Genomic DNA, 19,701 nt, shown 5'->3' with positions numbered 1-19,701 from the left:
TTTTAAGCATTTGCATCTATGCAATTTGAAGAGTTTTCCATCAGTACATTCCGAAAAGTAGTGAGCATTTGTCTTGCATTGCAACACCCTGCACATCACCGTGATGTGAAGGATGTATTTATCATATGTCAGTTTTCTTACACAAGTTGAATGTTGTGCAGGCTTGTGGTACTTGTAGAGTGAGTAAAGGGTATTTGAGGTCTGACTGACTAATGTTTGTAAAGCATACCACTTCGTTATGTGGAAGGTATGCGTATACATTTCCTTCTTGAATGAAGTGTGCAATGAGATCGCAGGATTGTCTCCTGAAGCCTTATTTGGAAACAAAAGTTGAGGCAATAATGAGTGCTGCCGTAACACTTTTTTCTGTGAAATTCCCTTTGCAGGTAATGTAAGGGTTTCAGCTACAAGCAAGAGAGAAAGCAGGCATGTCAGCTCTTTGTCCACCACCATCTCCTGCAGTTGCTAAAACAGAGATCTCCTTGAATGGCGAGTCACCTTTACTAGCTGCCACTTTTGCTTACTGGGACAATATTCTTGGCCCCCGAGTACGGCATATCTGGGCCCCAAAGACAGAACAGGTACTTCTCAGTGATGGTGAAATAACTTTCCTTGCAAACCACACCCTGAATGGCGAAATACTTCGGAATGCAGAAAGCGGCGCAATAGATGTGAAATTCTTCGTCTTGGCAGAAAAAAGGGTAATCATTGTGTCACTAATCTTTGATGGAAACTGGAATGGAGACAGAAGCACATATGGACTATCAATTATACTTCCACAAAGTGAACTCGGCTTCTACCTGCCACTTCACAGAGTGTGCGTGGATAGGTTAACACATATTATACGGAAAGGAAGAATATGGATGCATAAGGTAGGTGTATTGTTCATTACTAAAAGCTGTTGTTCAGGTTGTCTTGAGCAAAAGCAAGACCTAAAAGTCTGTGCCACCTACTGTATAGCAGTCCAGACACAAAAACTCAAGAGGAGGCTGACCTCTCTACAAGTACACAATTTTGAAGGCTGAAAGATAGTAACGTCAGCAAATTCAAGGCTGGGGTTTTTAGCCACCAGTACTTTTTCTAGTAAATTATGTAACTTGCACCAGACTGTTGAAGTGCAATAGGCATCCTGTACAGTTTTTCATCTCACTAATTAGTTATAAATTGTTGCTTTTAAGTGTGTTAGCATATTTAAACCAGATTGAATTGTAAATTTCCTGTGTAATTGTTTCCAGTGTTGAGGTCCAGAAAAGGGAACTGATGCAGTTAATGTTGTCATTGCTATAGTTCTGTTTAAAAAAAAACAAAACAGCGTATCAGTGATCAGTTTGGCAAGATTGCTAAATTGTGTTAAAACTAATGAGAGAACCACAAAAATACATCTGTTTTAGCCCAAATATTTATACTTCTGAAATTCATAGAACATGCTAAGTTTTTCTGAACAATTACAAGTCTTACCTTTAGATACATTATGGATATTTTCTAAGTGAAAATTATTATGTATTTTTGTTTAAGTAATGTTCAGACAATAAAAATTATAATACTAAAATCTGTCATCTTTATGGAGTACAAGTTGTCTTACAGCAGTGCATTGTATGTCAGCTGTAATGTGTATTGTGATACATGTTTGGTAGAGTTTTTGTTCCTCTCCTAAGACTTCTAGTCAACATACTTTAAACTTCCTTTCTGAGTACTCTTATCTGAGCTAACTAAGTTTCCAGAAACACTAAGCAGGTTCCTTTTTGCTACAGTAACTCCAGTGATACATGCTGTCTTCCCTGATGATGGCTGGCAGTGTTTTCCACTACGCTGGGTCTTGATACATCTGGGCTTTATTTTTCAGAGGAAGGATAGGACATATAGTTCATTTTCACTACGGTAGAAACACAAATATGGTATTCTTGGTCTAGTCTTCTAAAAGCATGCTGGATGTTAGTGCTTTTGACTTAAGTGAATTCTATCATGTGTCCTTGATTACATTGCTTCTCTATCATTTAGTGTCCTCTGCACTTAACATTTAATATGAGTAGCAAATAAGAATTGTCCATCGTTCTTAACGACAGTAATCTTAGCTCTTTTTGGACATTCACCCATATCAGTTTTTTTCTACAGCAGAAGTAGCCTCCAATTGGTGTTGAGAATCTTTTCTACTAGTTTCCTCAGAAATTAGTCATTAAGTTCTTCATTCTTTTTCAGATGTACTTGAGGCAGATATGTCAACTGGCTTAGCTGAGACAGTGATGCATTCCAAGGTAGATGTTTATTGTCTGTCAGGGTATTTTGGTTCGGGGTTTTCTTTTTTTGAGGAAGATCAAAGATCCCTGCATATCTCTGCAGTTCTGCAGCCTTACATAGGAGAGAGGAAACTGCTTTGAAAATGTACATTAAAATTTAGGCATGAGTTGTAAGATGATAATTAAATGAGGCTTATTTTGTAGTTTGAGTTTTGGGACAGTTTAGCAGCTATGGCTAAACAGAACAAAAAATACTAAAGTTGTATCTGAAAGGAACTATGTATCTCTTCTGGAATTTATAATGCTTATGGTTATTGCCTCTCAGGAGTTCTGTGTAGAGCCAGACAAGAGTTCCAGATAGACTTTAGAAGAGAAGCTTTTCTAAACTGAAGAACTAGGAGAAACATGGAACAGTGTTCAGACTGGCAAAGAGAGACAAGCAACTCCAAGCAGGTCATCTATATGGGAATTAGAAAACCCTTTTATCTACTTCAGTTTTATTACCAGATGTTTGTTTAATAATTTTGAGCAGTTATATTTCTAAAAAGAAGTGGCTTACACCATTTGTTCAGCCTTACCTTCATAAAGACTGACTTCTTTTAAAACAAAGGATCTTCACTGTCAAGGATGTCTTACTTCACTGATACTGAACTCAAGGATGGAGGTTCCCTGAAGGAATCTGCCTTATTCCAATATTGTTTTTTGCGGGTGCCTCTTTTAGATGGTTTGACAAGATATATTCCTGGTTTAGGGCAAGTTAGCTTGTTCCCTATCCAGCCATTCAGAAAAGTTTCCCACTTGAAGCTGTTGAACTCTGAGTAGTTGATCCGTGGGAAACTAATGAGCAACCAATAAAAATTCAATAACCTGTCAGCGTCTAGCAATAGATATCATTAATTTTCCCAGCATCTTCCTTTCTTTTTTTTTTGCGTGTTGTATTGATCTTCTCAGTGATTAATGCCGATTCTTTTCAAGAAGAACTTTATTCTGTTGTAAGTTGAATTTTGAATGCAGTCTGCTACTCAGCTACTGCTGAGTCTATTTTGAGAACTTTGTCCATCCCTTGTACATTGTGTTTTGTGTATTTTGAGATTTCATGCCTCCTGTACTTGGTTATAAAACAATGTTTCGAATACTTGTGTCTCAAGATGTGGGGAAAAAAAAAAAAGTCCTGTTTTTCCTATCCTTTCCAGACAATTTTTTTTTCTCATTTTGGAAATCTCTTTTTTTTCTTGCTGCATCAGAAACCATCAGTCTGTACCTTAACCATTTTAACATAAAAATCCATACAGAAAGTGCAATTCTGTACCATAATCTGAGCATTTGGCATTTGTTGATTGTAATGAACAATGTTTTGTCATTATTGTCACACCCTCCCTTTCCTGCTGCTCCTACCCAAGCATGTGAGAAGTTTGGTGGGGGCCAGAGCAGGGAGCATTGATCTGTATAAAATGACACCACTTCCCACTGATGTCAATTCTGTAAAAGAAAAAAGGCTTGAGCATCAAAATTTGAATCTAAGAAGCATGACTCCACAGGGAAGAAACTGTACCATTTGACTGTTGTGTGCATACATACATAAACAAATACCAGAGCGTTTATATTTAACTGCTTCTCTTGCTCAGGAGAGGCAAGAACATTTCCAGAAGATTGTCTTGGAAGGCACAGAGAGAATGGAGGATCAGGTAAGGGACCTGGTTGATGAGTATGGCACACCATCACAAAACTATTTGCCTGGATCTGGTGACTGTAGAAGTCGGTGCTGCTTCTTATTTTTGGGATCCAAGAAGATACTTTGGAGTGGCTGATGACCTGCCATGCACAGGAGGTGAAATTTCTGAAGACAGGATGATGGAAGCTGTGAACAAGTTGAAGGAAAATATGTTTCATCATTTTATGGGTAAAGTGGAAATCTATGAAGAATAATTACCTTTCAGAAAAGGAAAATCATTTACTTGAAGCTCTGTAAAGGTAGTAGCTTCCATAGATTCATGCTCGCCTCCTGTCAAGGATGGTTTTTCACTAGGTCGTTACCTTTTCAAGTTACAGACATGTACAGAGTCTGTCACACTGGAATGTGGTTGGAGACCTTATGGATAAGGCTGTGAAAAGAATTCCATTTCTGAAACTGTAAATATAAAGTTGTGGCTCTGGCTTTTTGTGATAGATAAATCAGATAAGAAGTTTTGTATGTTAATGAATATGCCTGAGTTTGGTTTCCTGTCATTGTTAAAACATCAGACTTGGACCTAAAATGCTTAACAATAATTGCACGTAATACAGTAGGATGAAATTATCCCACTTTGAATAATTCTTGTCTAGACCAATCAAACTGATTGTGAAAATTACATAGGACCTTGGAAATACATTTTAGAGATGATATTGAGTAGCAAAATCTGTTTCCACTTCATAATTATTGATGAGCAAAGCCCAAGAAGTCTATGCATCCATTTTCCAAACAATTGGAAGTTAAAGATGTTTTGCATGAAATATTGCAAGCTCATGTTCGTAGTAACTTCTAATGCTGCACAATGTGCTTTTACTTTAAACATTTTATTTATTGCACAGGGCCAGAGCATCATTCCGATGCTGACAGGAGAAGTCATTCCTGTAATGGAACTCCTTTCATCTATGAAATCACACAGCGTTCCAGAAGAAATTGATGTAAGTCCTTATGTTCTTTGCATTCTGAATAAAAAAGTGGCTTTGGCACTAAGGTTTAGTACATTCTTTAGCACACAAAAGCCGACAGTTGTCATAAGTTCTTGTAAACTTTGGTTGGTTTACATCAAGTTATCCTAAATGGTATAGGGAATGGTTTAACATAACTCTTTCAGTTTGGTAAATGTAATAGTGCTAGCAGTGGCTTTTATGATCAACAGTTAGCAAAACTGACTGCTTAGGTTGATCAAAGGCTATTTGATGCAAAACAAAATGAATTGGGTAAGTGGTTTTAATGTTGATACCTTATCACCATGTTCCAGTATTTAAAGGGTGGGTAAAAGAAGATGGAGACTTCCTTTCTACAAGGAGTCACATGGAAAAGACAAGGAGTAATGGGCACAAGTTACCCCCTGGGAGATTCTGACCAGATAGTAGTGGAAAATACTTCTCAATGAGAACAGTCAGCCATTGGAATAACCTCCCCAGGGAAGTGGTGGACTCCCCAGTGCTGAAAACATTTATGATTCAGCTGGACAGGGTAGTGGAACATCTAGTCTAGGTTATGCTTTGCCTAGAAAGGTTGGACCAGATGATCCTTGAGGTAATTTTCTGGTATTCTGTGATTGATTCTATGATACCTGTTTCAGTGTGGTTTAGTGTTCTCATGGAAGAAGTGAAAGTGATTTCACTAAGATTATAGAAAAAAAAACCCAAAACACTGGGAAGAATCTGACTTGTGACTGGTAAAGAACATTTAATAATTGAGCGACTTTCTCATTTTCAAAATAACTTTGGCTGAAATCAGAAGGTCTTTTTAATGTTGCCCTTTTGGGGGCAGTCTTACAACATAGTTTAAGTAGCTCCCACCTATCATTAAAAATCAGTTAATTGGAAGGTGGTGTAGATCCTTGTCTAACCTTTGTTTGTATTTACTTGCATTTCAGATAAGTGACACAGTGCTAAATGATGATGACATCGGGGATAGTTGCCATGAAGGCTTTCTTCTCAAGTATGAATTTTAGTTTTGATTTATGCTGTAATAAAACAATTTAAACTTGTGTGTGCATACACATGCGTGTACATGTACATATAAAAACTGCATGTGCATGTGAACGTGCACTAGACTAGTTTTCTTTATAGGAGGAGGAGAATAACATGTATTTGGCTTTTTGAATTTTTGTCTATAAAATGCTGTAGAAGTTCCTGTCACTTTAGAAGAATGTCTTTGGGCTAATAGCTACATGTCTGTAGACTGTGTTGTCATGTTTGCTTGATAATAGAATTCCTGTAAAATACAGTTTTTCTTTGATATATTTGTTTTTACGAGGATATAAGTCAAAGTTTTACATTTTTATGAAATGCCCAAAACTTGCATAAACTATAAATAGGAGCCATTAATGGTATGGCATATAGAATGCTTGTTAAATTGTATTATTAAATTACTGTGTTTCTCTTTTTTTTCTCCTGTCTTTAATGTATAAGTGGAAGTATTTGCCCGTGAGAGCAGTTTGGTTTCTTCCTGTGGGAAAACTTATTTCATATATTTTAGTTTGTTCTGTTGCCTTTCAGAACACCTCCAATGTAACTGCATTCATTTATGTAGTGTTTAGTGCCTATTTATAGTGTTTCATACACTTTCCAGTGCTACAGAAAATTAGCTATTTCTTCATAATAATGTTATACTTAGTTCCATAGAAAATTTGGAAAATATAGAAGTGAATATCATGGAATGGGTTATTGTAAACAACTAGAGCCATTGATCCTACTGTAGATTTATTGGGCAGGTAGACTATAGGGTATCATTTTTCTCTTTTTGCTGCTACTTCTCTGTGGAAGTTTTGTTCTGAAATTAAATAATAACTTGGCCATTTGTGTGAAGGGTCCAGATGTCTGCTTTTTAGCTTATCTGCAAAGCTTATCAGCTCATTTAGGTTCAGATGTCAAAAATATAGTTTTGTATGGATTTATACATGTCATTAAATTAAAATTGGCTTAAACCTGAATAAACTGGTGTAACACACCACCAGCCTCTAAAATAGGCTGTCATGTTTTCTTAGTAACTTCTAGATGAAACTGAGCACCCATTTCTGCCTCAAAGGAAGAATTTTTAAGTATTCAGGTAGCCTTAAATTTAACTCCTAGAATACACTTGATAAAGTAAATAGTAGCAGGTCCACTAGAGTGCACCTGCAGGATTTTAGAGTCTGAGCATAACTACTATAGTCCTTGTCTTTTAAAGGTGTTCAACAGAACTGGTTAATCACACAATGCAGTAAGATAACATAAATGTACTTTTGTATAACTACAGATAGTGGAGAAGATTTTTTTAATAGTACTTACACGTTCCAGGATATCTAAACTTTTTGAAGCTGTGGGCCAGGTGTTGCTTTGAGAAAGTGCAGGGGGAAAGGGAGCATGAGGATAAGAAACCTCAACAGAAGTTTGCTAAGAACAAGTTAATAGTTGTGAAGGTTAGTCCAGGTATGTTTACTCTAGCCTTCAGACTTAAGATAAACTAAATCAGATCTGTGCTGCTGGCAACTCGTAAGACAAGATCATTCAACTTCCAACATGCCTGTGTGTATTCTAAAGGACTCAAGCTTGTGTCGTGGTCTTGCCCATGTACTTACCAAGAGCTAGAACAGTTTACCTGCCAAATCTCCCCAAACTGGTTTCTGATCCACAGGATCAAAAAATGAGGACAAGCATGAAATTGATCTTCTGTCAAGAAGCTTTCAAATCCATCATTATTAATATATTTTCTGTTACTCTAAGGTAATTCTTTTATATAGATTCTGTAATTAAACTAGATCGTAGCAGTAGATAGTTTTTGTTTGCTCTATAACTGGTGTTGGGAGATTGAGTGACAGTCTTCTTATTTACCAAAATGAAAATGCAGATACTGCCGAACCACTGGATTTCATCAGTAGCTTACACAGGTGTGTGAGGTCCTATGGTTATGGGACTGTAAGTGTGGGCCTATATTTATACTAGCAGCTTCATTCTTCACATCTTCACACTTCATTCTTCTTGTGAAGATGGTAATTGTTTTATTTCAAAAGTTTGATTAAATGTATTAACCCGTGTTTGGTTTTATTTGCAGTGCAATTAGTTCACACCTGCAGACCTGTGGTTGTTCTGTAGTTGTAGGAAGCAGCGCAGAAAAAGTCAACAAGGTAATGCATTTTCTAATTAACCAAACTGAAATTCTGACTATTAGGAGTGTTAGTGTGTTATTTGGAACAAGGTTTATAAACACACCTGAGGTGAAGGAGGAAGGAATAATGTTGTGTGGTTATCTTACTTCTGCTGATTTATCTAGCAGTTGATAATTCTGCCTGAAAATTGCCTTAGCAGTTGTATTCTGGCAACTATAAGAAAAGTGATGTATTTAATTGTTAGTGATATAAACAAGTAGCAAATGAGTTTGAGCTTTTAAAATCAGGTTTGTTAGCTAAAATACACAAACTGAAGAGGTCTGAACTGGCTTGCCCAGTTCAGCTGTGTCAATGGCTACTGTCTGTGTACTCTTAAGAAATAAGTGTCTGCATAATTTTCCTTACATGGGTGAATAAATCTGCATCTTGAACTGCTGGTGTTTTATGGAACCGCAGAGCTGCTGAGTCTGTAGTCACACACACATGATGATACATGGCAAGCTTACTGGGAGTTGAAGCCATTCTAGTAATTCCAGAATTTATTTCTTCATAGCTATACTGTGCTGACTTCGTCTTCTGTCTTTTTAAAACTTAATTGATAAATGAGTGTACAGTTTAACTGGAAGATCTTAAATCAGAATTGACTTAGCTTTCCAGGTGAACCAGAAAGAGGCAAAGTAGAGATGGAAGTCCCTAAAACTGAGTCCTCTAACAACAAAACACTTAGTGTGTCATACTTGCTGGAGTACATCAGTAGAGATGATGTTTGATGTTTAGAAGCTTTCAGTTCTAGAAACAATAAGCAGCATTAACTGTACCTTTTAATAGAGGAAAGAGTATATGTATCATTATGGTCTATTTGGGAGGAAAAAAGATCACTCTTGGAAGCTGTCATTTCGGAACAAGAAAATAATTGCATTTTTGTGGTAGGCATTTTTTCCCATTCTGTTATTATTTTTAACACTCTTGTAAGCTTTCCATGAGATATTTAATTTGAACTAATATGAAACTATCACCTGTTTTTCCCCTAACATTTGGGTGTAAATGGAGAGTTTATTGACGCTTATTTTAAGCTTGCTCAGTATGTGAAGGAAAAATCAAATGGAGATGTCTTTTTCATTCAGAATTCTCCAACTACTTTTTTGTATACAGCTTGCTTATTATATCAAAATGCTAGTTTCAGATAAATTGAAAACTATTCCTGAGATAAAGTGCTTACAGCCAATTGAAGTACTTCTTACAGTGTATTTCTTTTTAGTGTAGTGCAATTTTGTTGAGAGATGTTTCTCATTGACTTGCATTTAATTTGGGTATTACTTCATCCTTTCTAATAGAAACACTGAAGTTAATTTTCTGTATTCTAATTCTAAAATTCAGAGACAAATGATGAAGAAAATGTTGTTTCCTTTGTGAGAAAGTGTATTTCACTAAATCACTTGCCTCTCTTATATTCATGGCTGAGTCCTTTAATAAGCTTCTTTGATTCAGAATATCTTGCAACTGGGAACAAAAGGAATGATTTCATAAATGTGTGTGTGCAGTCCTAGAGCCTTTAAGTATTAGGTGCCACTGCACATGATATGTACCAGTATTGCTGTGACGGTAAGGTTCATACATAGTTATGTAGCACTGTATGTTTTCAGTTGTCTTGAGGCCATGACAAATACCCTGCAGTAGTACATGTGGAGAAGCAGTATAATTGGATAACTGAAACCTTCCTTTGAGGAAAAACTCATTTTAATTCTGGAAGTTGATGCCCTTTTTGATACATGTATCTGTGTGTATTGCTTCGGTATTAAATAAAAATCAAGAACAGTGAGCCTGCTGTGAATATGTTAATTGTAGACTCTTCATCTTACATACTATGTATTTTATAGCATGTAGGGCTCCTTGCTGCAGTGAAATATAGCAGTCTTCTTTTTAAAAAAGTCAAGGCAACTTTAGGAAACCTGGTTTGAAATAAGCAGTTTGCAATATATAAAAATGGGGGGGGGGACGACACATTGTTTTGTGTATATTGGCAGTGATGGTAAAGCACCTCTGGTCAAGTGAACAGCAAATGCTGATACTCAAACTAAAAATAATGACGAGCAAAAGGGAAACCAGAGAAAAGAAAATTCCCAGTTCTTAATTTAAATAATCTAACTACAGTTAATACATTTTGTTTCAGGGATGTAAGATTTGTGCATGATTAAGTTATCATAATAGAGGAAAGAGTGTAAATGGTTATAAAAAGCTTATAGTTCATAAAATAATTAATTAAAGTCTTTAATGTCTAACAGTTATGAGAATATATGAGAATGTCTTGATAAGCTAGACACTGTAGGAAAAAAAAGAGCAGTCTAGAAGAATGTGAGTCTCAAAATATATCCAGGGTGCATTTCTTAAATCCTACACTGGTTCTTATCAGCAGTGTGCTCCTTGTGTCACAGTGAAACTGTTCTGAAGTAATTGCTTTCTTTATTGCATATTTTAGCTTCCCTTAAAGTAAAAAAAAAGCACCTATTGCATCTTCCTGAAGAGGCAAAAAGCATTAGTCAGAAACTAGGTTGTTGTTACTTTAGTTACCGCATGAACACATTTTACAAGGACAAAGCCTTCCCAAACACCTTACAGACACAGGTAGGACACTTCGGGTTAAGACTGAAAGATTAGCAAAATGGAATTATCTTTGTATTTGGAGATGATTACTTGTAGCTCTTGCAGGACAGGAGTTTGAAAATGGCTAATGAAGTACCTTTGTTGCTTTTAATGGAGAATTTGAAGAAATTACTGAGGAAGTAAGCATGGATACTTATTTAGGAAATTGTGCTAATTGGAGACAAAAGATGTTAATTCAAGATGGAATGAATAAAATAAAAGGCTTAAAAGGGAGGGAAAGTAATCAGAGTAACTCATGTATAGGGATGCCGGGCATGGACTCTTCATTAGGGACTGTAGTGGTAGGACAAGTGGTAATGGGTTAAAACTTAAACAGGGGAAGTTTAGATTCGATATAAGGAGGAAATTCTTTCCTGTGAGGGTGGTGAGGCACTGGAATAGGTTGTCCTGGGAGGTTGTGAATGCTCCATCCCTGGCAGTGTTCAAGGCCAGGTTGGACAAGGCCTTGGGTAATATGGTTTAGAGTGAGGTGTCCCTGCCCATGGCAGGGGGGTTAGAACTTGATGATCTTAAGGTCCTTTCCAACCCTAACTATTCTGTGATTCTATGATTCTATGTTTATATAATAGGAAAAGGTAGCAGAAGGCAAAAGTGAGTTCTTCTACATAATTGGCTAAAAACGAAACTTTGCCAAAAAGTGTTGGATCTTTTCTTCATTTGACAAAAAGTTGAAGTAATATGGCTTACAACTCAATAATGTGAGCATGTATCCTGTGACTTTGGTAAAGTTTTGGCTTTCCTAATAAGCATGATGAATGAACTTTTTTGTTCCTTTGACATGACTAATACATTTTAGTCAGAAAATGCATTTGAAGATCAGTTCATTCCTTACATTTCCACTTTTTTCAAAACTGTTCTTTTTAACACAGATTGTGAGGACATTATGTCTGTTTCTTACACCGTCAGAGAGGAAGTGCTCCAGACTCTGTAGAAATGAGTCTTCTTTCAAGTACGAGTCAGGACTTTTTGTTCAAGGCTTGCTCAAAGTAAGTATGCTTAGGAAAGTTCTATTCTTCTGTAGTCTGAGCACTTTCTTCGGTGGATGTGTGTGCATATGATTTGCGTGCAAATGATATCTTCAGAGAAATAGTCATCTTCCTTTGATTCCTTTCTGGCACCATAGCTTTCCTCATAACTAGTTGCATGTTAAAATTCCAAGCCAGTCTTTCTTCTGACACATCTGTTTCTTGAGTATTGTCCAGAATTGTTCCTATGCTTCGAGGTACAATAATAATACTTTTTTTGCCTACTTGGGGCTAGAATCCCAAAAGGCCCCAAGTTTTTGTGTTGTACCAGAAGAAAAAAAAAGAACAGTTCATCGGTTGTACAGTTTCCAAGCATTTTAAATGGGTGCAGTGGGTGAAGATGAGTAGAAAAATAATGCTGCTTGCCCTAGCGAGCTGTCTAAACTTACCAGCTAAATATAACACTGTAACATTAATGGGGCCACAAACCAGGTGACGCAGTACTGTAATATGCAGGTTACCTCAGTACCTGTTTTCACTGTTAATATAAGGGAGTCATCCAGTATCAAGGATTTTTTTACTGGGCTGCAACTAGTTCTCGCAAACAAAACTTGTCTAAATAAATAGGATTTAAAACTTAGGCATGATGCTTTAATATTGTTTTGTTTCGATATGATTGTTTTGGGTTTTTTTTTAAAGTAACTAGAAGAATAATTTTTTTCACTAAAACAGGATGCAACAGGAAGCTTTGTGTTGCCCTTCCGTCAAGTAATGTATGCCCCATATCCTACTACACATATAGATGTAGATGTCAATACAGTGAAGCAGATGCCCCCTTGTCATGAACATATCTATAACCAACGACGATATATGAGATCTGAGCTGACAGCATTTTGGAGAGCTAATTCAGATGAAGAAATGTCTCAAGATTATATTATCCACACAGATGAGAGTTTCACACCTGATTTGTATGTACTCCTCTCTTACATCTCTCAATGTTACTTGATTTGCTTTTAGGAAGCTCCTTGAGCAATGGTAGTTGCATTCGTTTTGGAGGGATTTACCAGTTCTGTCAGTAGTTTTGTTGCAGTAAATATTGCTGAAATTCATTTTCAGTGATATTTCTGACCATGTTGTGTTGATTTTGTTGCCTGTTTTAATTGGGGATGAAACAGAGCTAAGTGTATTTGACCAGGTGAAATGGCTTTCCTGGGTTTACTTCCTTTCACTCAAAAGTTTTTCCATACAATTCTGTATTAGCTTTAAAATTAGCAGGATAATACTTCACTTAAATTTTGCGTTCAGTTTGCATTTCTGCCAGATTGTAAACAGTAGTGTTACTGCTGTGCACAGCTACTGGGCGGGTAGTGGCCCTTCATGGCATTAGCTCACATGCTTCTTTGCTTTCTTGTCTATAGAAATGTCTTTCAAGATATCCTGCATCGAGATACATTAGTAAAAGCCTTCCTGGACCAGGTAATTGTTGCTTTTTCAGAAAGAACGAGAGCAAAAGTTCAGTACTTTGAGCCCTAGAAACGTACAATTCAACATGAACAGATAATTGGCTGGCTTGGTAGCTCTTCTTCTTACTAGCTCTGTGATTCTTCTCTGCATAGCTAGAGAGAAGAATACTCCTGTTAGTTGTAGTATAATACTGAAACTTGTTCTTACATATGAAAAACAATGCACATTTTCTCTTGCTGTGCAACAGTGTCTACAGTTACAGTATTGAGAGAGCTACCTGACTGGAATTAATTTCAGATAATTTTAAGAAGGAAAATAATGCTTTATCCAAACAGAATTGTGAAACAGCTTAATTTATTGTATTAGAGCATCTAGAAAACTACAAAACAATGTTGAGTGTATCTACAAATCTGCTGTTCCTGTGCCTGATCTGCTGTAATTAAGGATATGTGTATGGAGTGTTTGTTTATATTGTACATTCTTAAAATTATTCTTGAATTTCCATGTGTACTTAATTTTCTGGTATAATTTTTAACAGATCTTCCATCTGAAGCCTGGCTTGTCTCTGAGGAGTACTTTCCTTGCACAATTTCTGCTAGTCCTCCACAGAAAAGCCTTGACTTTGATAAAATACATTGAGGATGATACGTAAGTGAACAGATAATAGAAAGTAGGCTTTGAGAAAATTGCTCTATTCTTTTTAACAACACCCTTCTTTATTTTCTTGCAGACAAAGAGGAAAGAAGCCTTTTAGGTCTCTTCGTAGCTTAAAAATAGATCTTGACTTAACAGCAGAGGGCGATCTTAACATAATAATGGCTTTGGCTGAGAAGATTAAACCAGGTCTACATTCCTTTATTTTTGGGAGGCCATTCTACACTAGTGTACAGGAACGTGATATGCTCATGACGTTTTAAAGTTCTCCACTACTAACGTGCAATATTGCAGTCCTGCATGGTGCGAGAAGACATCTGTTAGTGTGACCACCACACATGTGACAATCAGTGACTGAACTGGGGATGAAGCATTAGGCAGATACACTACAGTCTGTCTGAAGCAGGAGAGGGACATCTTAGAGAGACTGTTAGCTTAGCTAGACAATCATGATTGTAATGAATCCATCTCTTCAGGTGTTTTTTTTAACAGTAAATGTTGCCAGAGGTTCCTTTGCCATATGGGTTTAGTAGGTAAATTCTAACATACGTACAATAAAGGGAAGCATTTTAATTTTCTTTCTCCAGAGACTTCAGGTGTGAGTCAGTTTTTCTCTGTTCTGCTGTGTCAGTAATTTTAGTGTTTCTGCAGAACACTGCATACATCCTCTCTGATCATGGAGACTGTGGAATAGGGGCCTTCTAGGAGTTTCAGAGAGCTTTTTAAAGTGTTTGTTCTTATGTATGTGGTACAATCTGAAATAGACCTTCCCTCATCCCCCTTTTTAACATTACTGGCTCCTTCATTCAGAGCATTTTAAGGTGTTTGAGATTTTTAATATACTGCAAAGTGCTGTTTGGTGTGCGAACTGTTGACTGTTAGCATCTTAAAGAGCAGCACTCTGCACGTGGGAACTGGGTCATTATTTAAGCGGCTTTGTGAATGTAAGTGCCAACCGGGACACTGTGACACCTCCTGCAGTGTAGTGTCAGTAATCCAGCATAATTGAGCTCTTTTAAAACACAAAACAGAAAAACGTGTCATTCAGCAGCAGTTGTCAGTCTTTCTCTCTGTAAACTGCTGCTGTTCTTTCCCTTTAAATTAGAATAAAGTTCAGATTAAAGTATTAGACCTTCCCAAAAAACACCAAAGTGACTGCCAAATTAAAGGAGGAAACAGTGTTTTTCTGGTTTGGTTTGGTTTTTTTTTCCAGTGCCATTAATGTATATGGTAACCCTTAATTTGGAGATGAGCACAGCTATGGACTAACATTATTAGCATTTTACTACATGAATGCTAGTCAATAATCTTGCCAGTCTTCTTAGATCATCTTAACACATCTCTGGCTTTGCTTTACTTGAAAAGAAATCCCTGTTTTCTGTTTGCATGCCTAAACCTCTCTTTCTCAGTAGCAGTTAGAGGGGTATGGTGTCAGGGTAATCCAGACCCATTGTATTGGGTTTTGACACGTTTGGTTTACGACATTGAAATCCGCAGTACACCTGTACTGCGTGTTGCTGTATCTCTGCTCTGTTGGGACAAATGCAGGAAATAAGTGTCATGTTTTAGCATAACCTCATAACTCAGTATTCATTGTGAAAGAGCTGCATGTGTGTTTGAGAAGCCACAGCTGCTTTACTGCTTACAGTAACACTCCTTGGTGATCAGGCTGCTGTTTTTAGTGTCTCTTGCATGCAGAGAGGCAAAGAAGGTAACAAAAGGCAGATTCCCAAATTTTCCTGAAATGCGCAGTACTCTGATTTTAAAAGGAATATTGTCCTTCATTTGGGTGTCCATAATTCCCTTACATTTTCTGAAAGACAAAGATTCTCAATTAAATATTTAGAGCTTATGAGAGACATGGAATTAAGCACCAGCTGCACACCATTTTTGTGAATGAACATCATCAGCGTTACCTGGTTGAATTAGTAACGTTTTGTGGAGCTGTTTTGTTGCTGTGTATGTATGTAGGACTCTCAATAAGTTCAGTGCTTCATCAGGCTTGTCAGAATTACACTGATGTATGTTACTTGTGCCAATATTGTGTTTGTGTTCCTACCATTTTATTTCCTTCTGTGTTTTTTATCAATTGATCCATTAGAGAAGAGCCTGATTGTGCTGGTTTTACTCTCATGTCTAAGATTGTGAAGAAAAAAAAAAGGATGTAATAAACACTGCTGAAACTGCCAGTGTAGAAGTTGTGTTGGAAGTCTAAAGAGCTTTAAATGTGCTGCTGAAATTAATCACTTCAGCTTGATAACACTGACTCTGCTAACAGCAAAGGTCTGTTTACAGAAGATGTCACTTTTTGAAATTACTAAAAGCTGGAACTTTATCAGTTGCTATTTTTGTTGCACAACCATCACAAGTGCAGAATGTATAGTGAAGTAAGTTATTAAATGCATCCGCGTGTTGTGTTGTAAATCTTGATCAGGAAATAAAGTATTTGAATAAAATTCATGCACAATTTTTGACTTCAGTTGCTGCTGATTTTTTTTCATAGAATTCCTGTTCTGTATCTGATAGAATCATTATCTTCTATCCTTTGAAATGAAGAAGAAACCTTTTCTGTTAAATTAAAAATTATGGCAAGATGGTTAATCACAGACTCGTGGATAGAAAGACATTTGTAACTCCATTTCTGTTAAGGACCTGCATTTCAAGCTGAGATCAGTGTGGCTTGCTATGTCTCTGATGTACTCAGGTAAGAATTTAGTCTCTTTACAAAGTTTTAATCCCATAAGGTAGAGTTCAGAAATGTTTTAAGGAGTTCACTTGTGTCTCGCAGTCAGTGAATACCTTTCCTCAGGATTTTAGTTCCTGACCCGGAATATATAAAGCCAGGATGGAAAGGCATCCACTGGAGTGTCGTATTTGATGGGACTGCCGAGAATACTCCCAGTCTATATATCAGTATGTCCTAATGCCAGTTTTATTTCAGAGCAACATGGGTGTTTTGGTAGTGTTTTTCTGTCTGAACCACCAATATAATACGGCAGTACAGAGGGCTAGGCATCCCACACTCCACTCTACTTGAAAAAGGCATTAGAAAGATTTCTCTTCCTCTTCTCAGATCAGTGAAGACAAAGGGAAGTGGTCCAAAAATTTAGGGATACCATACCGGCATATGGGTCCCCTCTAGTGTCTAAGTGGGAGCCTGAAGAATGTTCATTGTCTTTCCTTCAGTGGTAAAGAGTTGTAAAAACATATGCATTAAGTGTGCAGAATAGAACATGGTTGTGTTTACCTCTGAGCTGGCATAGAGCTCTGTTAGAGCTCCCACTTCAGCAAAGCACCAAGGAAAGTCCATGGCAGCGTGTCCTTATTTACAAGGTTGTTCATGTGAGACTTCGATTAAAGGAAGTAATTATCTTGCTTCTCAAAGCCATGCTGTTCATGCACATGTCAAGAGGTTTGAAACACAGAGACTTCAATTAAAGTTCAAATGTATGAAAAAAAGTACAGTCCTGACAATGACCGTCAAGTAAGTCTGACTTAAGTTCTGTCCTGCAAGAACTTTCAACATACCATAAGGCATGGAGATCAGTGGAAAAAAGAACTTGCTGCTTAAACAGTATGGAATGGCAACTGGTAATTATTCCATTCTCTTAAATGTTCCTGTCTCTATCGTCAGATAGATGGGGGAGGTCCCCAACACCTGGAAAAGAGCCAAAAGACGATCTGGGGAGCTGCAGATTGAGCGGTTTCACCCGGGTACCAGGCAAAATCATGGCATGTGTCCCCTTGGAGCCCATGTCTTGCCACATGAGGGAGAAGGTGGCAGTGGAAGCTGTCAGCATGGCTTGACCCACAGTGAATAATTCTTCACCCACATTGCTTTCTGTGATAAAAGCAGATTTGTGAATAAGTGGATAACTTGTTATCATTCAGGTTGACTATAGCAATGCTTGGAGCACTCCTCCACATTGTCCTTGTAGCCACGCTGAATGTTAGGGTCTGGGTGGATGCCCCACCAAGGGAAAAATGCCCAGCTGTTCAGTTGGGACACAGAGGTGGTGGCCACTGGGTCATATCTGCCTAAAGGCTTGTGCCCTGTGGAGGGTCTGCCCTGAGGCTTGTCCTATTCAGCATCTCTGTCTGTGACCTGAGGAGGTGACCAAATGCACTGTCATGTTTGCTGGTGCCACCAAACCAGGGCAGGGTGGAGCAGCTGATATGTACAGGGGCAAGGGCTGCTGACCAGAGAGACCTGGAGCAGTGGGAGGAAAGGACAGGGTCCCTGTGCATCTGCGGCAGGAGCAAAGGGCAGCCCTGCCCTGGACAGGCACAACCCTGTCAGCCATACTAGTGAGACCAGGAGCAGCTCTGGGGAAAAGGTGCTGTCAGGCAGTGGACTGCTAGGGCCAAAGAGGCTGGAGATAAGGGAAGGCTTTTTCCCTGTTGAAACAGGGATAGGGAGGCGGTGCCATCACCCTCCTTGGAGGTTTTCCAGCTCCCACAGGATAACACTATGAGCACTGGTCTGACCCCGTGGCTCAGCCTCATCAGAACAGGCTGGAGACCTACCAAAGTCCAACCTCCTGCTTGGACCCTGTCAACTTCCCATGAATGTTCCCAACATTCCCCATGGCATTGTCTGGTCAGTTCTGAGTATCTCCAATGGCACATGTTAATATCAAAAGCAGCGTATCCTTCATGTGAAGCACAAGGGCTAACCAGGACCTCTTGTAGAAACATGTATCTTTAGCAAGAAAGGGAAGACTGCTAGAAGGGAGGAATGTAGACATTTAAGCAAGGATAACTGGGTAAAATCACTTAAGATACATTTGGCCGAGTGTCAAAGTAAAAGCTTGATGCTGTGAAGCAGTGATATCCCCAAGGCAAACATCTGAAGCTTCATCCCTAACCTGTATCTAACAATAAGCAAAATGTCTGAAAATGTGCAACAGCCAAAAGCTAATTGGTGGAAGTCCAACGCCAGCCAGCTCCTCTTCCATCTGGAAAATTGCCTCATTGCAGTACAACAGAGTGTCTTTTCCAGCTCCAGTTAAACATGACTAATGGCTGCTGGACTTCTGGGTTTCAGTAGATGCAGCAATGTAAGAAATTGCAGGTCAGGGAATACTGAAATCCAGTTCTGCAGCCTACATAATTCCTGCCAAAGAGTTCACTAGTGTATCTAACTGGTGGAACTGCAGCCTTCTACATTCATCCACAGGGATGCAAAGCATTTTGTCCTGGCTGAGATTTCAGTCTCTCTCAGGCTGCGTCTTCACTGAAGATTAATCCTGCATCACTTCCTCTCCTGCTGGTGTCCTCTGCCCTGCCTCTGTGACTGGAAATGGTTTCTGACAGCTCAGATTCTGGAGGAACGGGCTTCTGGCATTTGGGGACTTTTTCAGCAGCCAAGGGCAGTCACACAGACAAACCACACACAGCACAAAGGACCAGGAAAATAAGTAATGGTTAATTAACTTCATGCCAGCCTTTGGCAGAGAACTGGGCACTGGCAGGCTGAGGAACATTTTGGGTTCAGTCTGCTTTTAGAGTTGTTACTGCCAAAGCCTGCAGGTTTGGAGACTCGAGAGCTAGCTGATGCAAACTGATTAACATGTCTGTTGGTTCATGATCACACTAGAAGGAAACGGGCTGGACAGCAAAATTCTCAGTGACCTAGGTAATCAGATATACCAGCCTGTAATTAAATAACAATGCAGAGTATTTGGCTTGACAATGAAACTATTAATTACAGGTTTGAAGTCCAGTGAAATGCATAAACATGTAATTACAGTCAAAGTACAGCTCAGTGTGGAGGTGAAAAATCAATTTCCTCCCACAACAAATCTATGGACACAGACCTGATGGTGGGTTGTTCAAGGAGGATCCCACCAGCATCCCAATGGGCTGGGGCACACAGGTCCACATCACAGTTGTCTGTGG

At 38.3% G+C, this 19,701-nt stretch overlaps 1 protein-coding gene across 4 annotated transcripts in view; it reads left to right on the top strand.

Moving 5' to 3' along the window:
- The window catches only part of C9orf72 (C9orf72-SMCR8 complex subunit), a 111,220-nt gene extending 96,228 nt beyond the window's left edge, over positions 1-14,992 (top strand). Inside the window, exons 3-12 of one of the 4 annotated variants that reach the window (XM_061351157.1) lie at positions 387-872; positions 3,860-3,919; positions 4,803-4,898; positions 5,843-5,907; positions 8,002-8,074; positions 11,587-11,703; positions 12,415-12,650; positions 13,101-13,158; positions 13,685-13,794; positions 13,877-14,992. In XM_061351157.1, coding sequence (XP_061207141.1) covers positions 429-872; positions 3,860-3,919; positions 4,803-4,898; positions 5,843-5,907; positions 8,002-8,074; positions 11,587-11,703; positions 12,415-12,650; positions 13,101-13,158; positions 13,685-13,794; positions 13,877-14,063 — 1,446 coding nt within the window. In that variant the 5' untranslated portion in view covers positions 387-428 and the 3' untranslated portion in view covers positions 14,064-14,992. Of the gene's footprint in view, positions 1-386; positions 873-3,859; positions 3,920-4,802; positions 4,899-5,842; positions 5,908-8,001; positions 8,075-11,586; positions 11,704-12,414; positions 12,651-13,100; positions 13,159-13,684; positions 13,795-13,876 lie in introns of those variants that run through there. The other 3 variants (XM_061351158.1, XM_061351159.1, XM_061351160.1) reach the window with 3 other exon arrangements.
- Positions 14,993-19,701: the final 4,709 nt, after the last annotated feature.

Source organism: Neopsephotus bourkii, unplaced genomic scaffold (assembly GCF_033783945.1).
Source record: "Neopsephotus bourkii isolate Nb327-2 ecotype Australia unplaced genomic scaffold, CSIRO-AGI_Nbou_v1 NB_561, whole genome shotgun sequence".
Taxonomy (NCBI): Eukaryota; Metazoa; Chordata; class Aves; order Psittaciformes; family Psittacidae; genus Neopsephotus; species Neopsephotus bourkii.
The sequence above is the reverse complement of the archived record's forward strand: the minus strand, read 5'-3'. Positions and strand labels throughout refer to the sequence as shown.